Source organism: Tupaia chinensis, unplaced genomic scaffold, assembly GCF_000334495.1.
Source record: "Tupaia chinensis unplaced genomic scaffold, TupChi_1.0 Scaffold000673_1, whole genome shotgun sequence".
Lineage (NCBI taxonomy): Eukaryota > Metazoa > Chordata > Mammalia > Scandentia > Tupaiidae > Tupaia > Tupaia belangeri.
Genome location: NW_006160196.1, coordinates 499,787 through 507,319, shown reverse-complemented (window position 1 = coordinate 507,319; position 7,533 = coordinate 499,787). Strand labels below are relative to the sequence as shown.

Below are 7,533 nucleotides of genomic sequence, written 5' to 3'. Positions count from 1 at the left end.
TGTGTGTGTGTGTGTGTGTGTGTGTGTGCGTGCCCAAGATCCCGAGAGGAGAATGGAGGAGAAGGGATTGTGGCGTGGCCATCCCCCCTGGGGGGTAATTTCTCGCTTTCTGTCTCTCTGTCTTTCTGGTGAGCGCACGTGCCCTATTGCAAAACAAACAAAGAAAGAAAGAAGGAAGAGAGAAAGAAAGAAAAAGGAAATAAATTTTTAAAAATCTAAAAAATGAATGAAGGAAGGACGGGGTGCTGGCCCTCCTTGCTTCTGGCCGGACCACCTCTCTTCCCCGATCTTGCTCGCCCCTCGTTTAGCCTGAGATGCTCGGGTGACCCTTCAGAGAACTCTTACTCATCCATCAAAGCCCAGAAGCTCTCCCCGATACCTGGTTTGAGGGGCCTTTCTCTGGGGAGCCCCGTTACTGAGCCCCTGGTCTGCACCTGCTGCTCCCACAGGGAGTGGCCTGACCCCTGTCTGTGACTCCAGTCACCCAGCGCCTTGAAAAGGGACCAAATGAACTAAAAACCAACGTGCAGATCACGGCCAGCTGCCGACAAAGGAGACGACAGACCCTCCTGGTCTCGAGGAGTGACCAGAACTGGCCAGCCCCTCAGGGACCGCTCCTCCCACTTCCCGTCTGCCCACCACCAGGGCGAGCGCTCCGGCCTTCCCCAGTCGGGCACCCTCACCATTATTTCCGTGATGTCTGGGTCATCTGGAGCCCAGGGTGGGGTGGCGGCGGCAGGGGGCCCGGGCAGCGCGAGTGGGCCACTGTCTTCTGTGGTCGAGTCTGTCCCTGAGGAGTCAGTGGGCTCCATGGCGGCCAGGTTGAGCAGTGACACATTGGTGCAGGCTGATGACCTTTTGAGGTTCAGGCACCAGTGCATTGGCTCGTGGGACATCCGGGGCTCCACCCTGGTGAGGAGATACGAGTAGAACGCTCAGGCTGCAGCCCCCGGGGGTTCTGGCCTCCTGCCCCCCTGTCCCACACCCCTACTCCCGCCACGCCTGCCGCCCGGCCTGCTTTGTCATCTTCTCCCCTCTGTCCTCTCCGCCTGCCTTCCTTGCCAGGGGGTGCAGTGCGTGCTGGAGAGGGGCGTGTTTCCATCCCTCCCCCTTTTCTCCATCCTGTCGGGTTTTTCGAGCTGCTGGGAGCTGCTGGTGGAGGACTCAGACCACAGGGTTGGCCGTGTGGGATCCAGTTCACTACCCACCAGGCCATGGCCCGGCCAGCTTTCTCCTCTGGGTACATAATCTGCTAGCGGGCGCATGCGCTCACAGAGACGGGGAGAGAAAATGAGGAAGCACCCCCAGGGGGATGGCTGAACGGCCACCCCTTCTCCTCCACTCTCCTCTCCCAGGCTGCGGCACGCACGCACACGAGCCTGGTGTGTTTTTCAGGGTTTAGGTCCCTGACCTGAACAAGCAGTCGGCCATGTGAGACCCAGCTGCCCTAACCGCCATGCCCTCTTCCTTCTTATTCAGTTCCTGCAGTCGACTTTCTCCCCTGTCCCCGCTGCCTGCTTTCGCCTTCCTTCACTGTTCCCAGCCTCCCTCCCGGCCTTCCTTCCCCACGGCCTTCCTCCTCTCTCCTGCCCGTCCCCCTTGCCCTGCCCTCCTGCCTGTCTGTCCCCCACTTCTCCCCCTTCCTCCAGCACCCACAGCAGGGCTCAGGTTCTGTCTGAGGCAGTGCTGGGTGCCAAGACTGTCCCTGACAGGGTGCGCAAACCCACCCGTGGAATGAGACGGCCTTCTTTTTCTTTGTGATCCCCTTGGCTGGGCTGGTGCCCCCCCCGGGAGCCTCCGGGACCAGCTGGGAGCGGCTCTCGATTCCTGCAGGGGGATCCCCGGCCTCATGGATCTCCTTGGATTGCCAGATCGTCTTCACCACCACGCTCGCCATGGTGTGTGTGGGTCCTGCTCCCAGGGGCTCCGTCCTCTGAGACTCCTCTGCCCACTGACCTCAGAGGCCCCTGACCTCTGCAGCTTGCCTCACAAAGGGCCCAACCACTGGCCTCGTGGGGTGGGGGGGCTCTGGGAAGGTAGAGGGACCAGCTCAGGCCACTCCTGGGGTCCCAGTGGACTCTTCCTGTCCAGCGTCTAGTCCCGCCACTAAGGCTGCCCCTCTCCTCAGAACCACAGTGGGCTTGGTCGTCCTAGGCCAGCCCAGACTGGAATGGGCCGGCCCGCTGGTTCTGGGGAGGCGCCCAGCTTCCCTCTCCCTACACTAACCGTGGGGCCGCCCAGCCCTGTGTCCTCCCTGGACTTGACACTTGCCTGGGATCCGGAAGACAGTGAGGGAGGGTTGAGTCCCAGGCCCTGCCCCGGGAGATCTCACATTCTCTGGGGTTGGGATGGCATGGGGGAGGCAGGCAGTAGGTGGGCAGATAAACAGAGCAATAGCAGAAGCTGGTGGGTAACATGGGATCAGCAGATGGCAAAATGGCTATGTCACTGGACTCCCGTGTAGTCGGCCACGGGTTGAGTCCTGAACCTGGCAGTTTAAAACTCACGCCGGGTGCGTGTGCGTGCGTGCCCAAGATCCCGAGAGGAGGATGGAGGAGCAGGGATTGTAGTGTGGCCATCCTCCCTGGGGGGTGATTTCTCACTTTCTGTTTCCCTGTTTTTCTCTGTCTCTCTGGCAAATTCCCTTCCCTATAGCAAAAATCTGTATTAAGAAACAAAAAGTTGGTAAGTGACACCATGGGAGTCGAAGTTGGTGCCTGCATTTGTCAAAATGTGTTGATCTGTGCACTTGGCTTTGAGATTTTACTGTGCCAGCCTTTTTTTTTTTTTTTTTTTTTTTTTTTTTTTTTTTAGGTTGTAACACCCCTTTGGGGGTTTTATTTTTTTTGCTATAGGATGTATACTCTCATTGGAGAGAAAAAGAGATAGAAAAACAGAGGGAAAATGAGAACTCGTCCCCCAGAGGCGAGGGCCACACCACAGTCCTCCATTTGGGGCATACATGCACACTCACCCTTCATGATTTTTGAGCTTTAAAACATTTTTAAGAATGATTTAATTCGGTTTCATTTAATATTATCTACTTGATGGGAGAGAGGGAAAGTGAAAAAGCAAGCTGCCAGGTTTGGGACTCGAACTGTAGTTGGCCATGTGGGAGTCCAATGCCTCAACCGCCATGCCACCTGCCATCCCCCTTCATGATTTTCAAGCCGCCAGGTCTGGAGCTTGAACCATGTTGTCACCCATATAGGACCCAGCTACCTTAACTGCTACCCCACCTGCTGGCCCCTATTGCGTGAATCTTATCTCCTTTTTTTTTTTTTTAGAACAATTTTATTACATTTTATTAATTTTATTTATTTATTTAAATTTGACCAGTGAAGGACAGAGAGAGGGAAAGTGAGAAAGCAAACCACCAGGTCCAGAACTCGAACTGCAGTCGGCCATGTCCACCGCTCTTAACCACCATGCCACCTGCTGGCCCTGAATCTTACCTCTGAAAAATTCATCTAGGGGCCGCATGGTGGCGTAGCAGTGAGAGGACCACATAGGAGGGCCCCCATGTGCCTCGCAGGCCTCCCGCTATGTGCTGGGCGTGTACCTGTGAAACGGACTGGCTGAAAAGGGGGTGGATCATGGCACGGGGACCCTTTCACAGATGGCTGCCTCTCTCCTTGTCTCTCTCATGTGAGAAACAAAGAAAGAAAACTTGAAAAGAGCTTGCCCATAGCACATCAGTTAAGCACTGTGAGCAAGGCACTGGATCCCACAGGCCGACCATGGTTTGAGTCCCAGCTCTGGCAGTTTGCAAAACACGCCAGCGCGTGCATGCGCGTGCCCCAAATCTGATGAGAGGAGAAATGCAGGAAAAAGGATTGCGGTGTGACCATGCCCCACAGTGGGTGCTTTCTCTCTTTCTCTGGTGAGTGCAAACATCCTCTGCAATTAAACAAAAAGAAAAACTGGGGCTGGCAGGTGGTGTGGTGGTTAAGAGCACTGGATTCCCACATTGCTGACTGTGGTTTGAGCCCTGGACCTGGCAGCTTGCTTTCTCGCTTTCCCTCTCTCTCTCCCCCTCTGGTCAAATTAAAATAAATAAAATAAATAAAGTTCAGTAAAATAATTATTAATAAAGACAACTTAAAAAGGGACCAGCAGGTGGTATAATAGTTAAGGTACTGGACTCCCACATGGTCGACCACAGTTTGAGTCCTGGACCCAGGGGCCTGAAATTCACAAGAGGGAGACCAGCAGGTGGCGTGGTGGTTAAGGTGCTGGACACTCCCACATGGTCAACCATGGTTCAAGTCCTGGACCTGGTGACTTGCTTTCTCACTTTCCCTCTTTCTCGCTGTGTGTCTCTCTAGTCAAACTAAAAACAAACAAATGAATACATTTAAATAAATAAATAAATTTTTTAAAAAAGAAAATCACGAGAGGTGTGTGTGCGTGCCCAAAATCTGAGAGGAAAATGGAGGACAAGGGATGAGGCACGGCCATTCACCTTGGGAGTGATTTCTCACTTTCCCTCCCACTATCTCTCTCATGCACCCTATGACAAAAACCTTAAAAAAAAAAAAAGTGAACATCAACCTAGCTAATGATATGCATGTTGACATAGTGGAGGTGTCTTTGCTAGGGCTGTCATAAAAGGGACCACAGATCGCGTGGCTTAAACAGCAGACGTGTGTTGACCCCGTTCTGGAAGCCAGAAGTCCGAGACCACCGTGCTAGAGGGTTGATCCTTCCTGCAGCTATGAGGGGAGGGCCTGCTCCAGGCCTCTCCGTGGCCCCTCAGCCTCCAGTGGTCTCAGGTGTTCCTTGGTTACAGATGGCCGTACCTTCGCCCTGTCACATGGCCTCTTCCCTCTGTACCCATCTTTCACTGTCTCATGGTTGTTTTGACATTCTGAATGTTTGGAAATGTTCATAATAAAACATTAAGGAAGAAAAGAAGCCATGGGAGGCCGGTCCATGGCTTGGTGGTTGAGGGTGCCAGATCTCACATGGCTGACTGTGGTTCGAATACTGGACCCAGTGGCTTGCAGCAACGGAGACAGTAGCTGGCGGTGTGATGGTTACAGTGGCTGGGTCTCACATGGCTGATTATGTTTCAAGTCCCAGACCTGGTGGCTTGAAAATCAGGCAGGCGTGCATGCTTGCATGCTCAAAATCCCAAGAGGGAAATGGAGGAGAAAGGATTGTGGTGTGGCCATCCCCTCTGGGGAATCATTTTTCACTTTCTCTCTCACTGTCTCTGTCTCTCTCCAGTGAATGTGCATGACCTATGGCAAACCTAAAAGAAATAAAAAAGAAAAACATGCTGGGTGCATGTGCATGCGTGCCCGAAATCCCAAGAGGACAAGGGAGAAGGGATTGTGGCATGGCCATCCCTCCAGTGGCTGCTTTCTCAGTTTCTTTCTACAGTGAGTGCATGTGCCTCACAGCAACATTATAAAAAAGAAAAAGAAAAAAAGAGTGCCCAGCAAGTGGTGGTTAAGGCACTGGACATCCACGCGGCTAACTGCTGTTTGAAATCTCAGCAGGCATGTGTGTGCGCGTGCCCAAAACCCTGAAAGGAGAACGGAGGGGAAGGAATTGCAGCATGGCTATCCTCCTGGGTGGTGCTTTCTCTCTGTCTCAGCTTTTTCTGGTGAGCATGTGTGTCCTATGGCAAAACTTAAAAAAGCCTGGGCTAGCAGATGACATGGCGGGTATGTCATCCTCCTACATAGTCAACCACGGTTTGAGTCCTGGCCCCGGTGGTTTGAGTCACACCGGGTACGTGTGTGAGTGCCCATGATCCTGAGAGGAGAATGGAGAAGGGACTGTAGCATGGCCATGCCCCTGGGCGGGTGATTTCTCACCTTCCCTCTCATTGTCTCTGTCTCTCTCTTTCTCCAGTGAGTGCATGCAGCCTAGGCCAAAAACCCACCCCAAAAACAAAAAACAAAACAAAACACAAACAAACAAAACTCTAAGAAAAACCAGTCTGGCAAAGGGGTGGGTACAGGTTGGTTCCCATGGCGGAAGCGCAGTGTGTGAGAAGGACGGAGCTGGAGAGAGGGGACATGGATCGCACAGGCGGAGAAACCTGGACAGAAACTTTTTCTTTTTTTTGGAGAGGTTTTTGCTATAGGGCGCGTGCGCTCGCCAGACAGACAGAGACATAGAGACAGAAAGTGAGAAATCACCCCCCAATGCGGGATGGTCACGCCGCAATCCCTTCTCCTCCATTCTCCTCTCAGGATCTTGGGCATGCACACACATGCACCTGGCGTGAGATTTAAGCCACCGGGTCCGGGACGCAAACCGTGGTCGACTACGTGGGAATCCAGTGACAGCCATTACGCTAACTGCGGGTTCCTAATTTTCTGCTAACTTGTGGGCTCTGAGGCACTTACCCTTGACAGGATCTAGCATCAGGGGTTCCTCCCCCCCAAGCGAAGTCTCCAGTTAACTCCATGTGTTCCAAGTGGGATCTGGGTGAATGGTGGAAAGTGGTTGGAGAGAGGGGAGTTGGAGGATTAGGGCAGGGAAGACAGACTTCTATTTTCGGGACCCTCTGGGGTCTCTCTTTCTTTTTTTCTTTTCTTTTCTTTTTTTTTTTTTTTTGAGATGTTTTTGCCATAGGAATGCACATGTGCTTGCCTGGAAACACAGAGAGAGACAGAGAGATAGAAAGCGAGAAGTCATCTGGGGGGTGGGGATAGCTAGCAATGCCACAATCCCTTCTCCTCCGTTCTCCTCTCTGGATCTTGGGCACGCACAAAACACGTGCCCAGCGTGAGTTTAAGCCACCGGGTCTGGGACTTGAACCATGGTCCACTACATGGGAGTCCAGTGACATAACCATTACACCCTCTGGTCTCCTCAACAAAATAATTCTTATAATTATTTTTTTTATTTTTTAAGAGGTTTTTGCTATAGGATGCGTGCGCTCGCCAGCCAGCCAGCCAGAGACAGAAGGCGAGAAATCACTCCCCAGGGAGGATGGTCACGCTGCAATCCCTTCTCCTCCATTCTCCTCCTGGGATCTTGGGCACATGCGCCAGGCACGAGTTTAAGCACCGGGTCTGGGACTCAAATCGCGGTCGACTACATGGGAATCCAGCGACATAGCCATTATGCTAACTGCTAGTCCCCAAAATAATTCTTAAAAAAAAAAAAAAAGACAACTAGTACACAAACACACACACACACACACACACACACACACACACACACACACACTAGTTTTTTGCCATAGGGTGTGTGCACTCGACAGGGAGAGAGACAGAGAGAGGGAAAATGAGAAATTACCCCCTGGGGGGACAGCCATAGCACACACAGTCACTGGAGAGAGAAAGTGAGAAAGGAGCCTCCAGGGGGGTGGCTGTGCCCTAGCCCCTTCTCTTCCGTTCTCTTCTTGGGATTTTGGAAATGCACATACATGCATCAACATGTTTTTCTTTTCTTTTCCTTTTTTAGGTTTGCCGTAGGTCACATGCGCTCGCTGGAGAAAGACAGTGAGAGGGAAAGTGAGAAATCACACCCCCCCCCCCAAAAAAAAAGGGGATAGATACACCGCAC

General features: G+C 52.6%; 1 protein-coding gene across 1 annotated transcript in view; it reads right to left on the bottom strand.

Moving 5' to 3' along the window:
* TSKS (testis specific serine kinase substrate) overlaps positions 1-1,970 on the bottom strand; it is a 22,425-nt gene extending 20,455 nt beyond the window's left edge. Inside the window, 2 exon segments of the mRNA XM_006160132.2 lie at positions 684-909; positions 1,728-1,970. Of these exon segments, the coding sequence (XP_006160194.1) occupies positions 684-909; positions 1,728-1,897 (396 nt within the window). The 5' untranslated portion in view covers positions 1,898-1,970.
* Between the last annotated feature and the right edge of the window lie 5,563 nt (positions 1,971-7,533).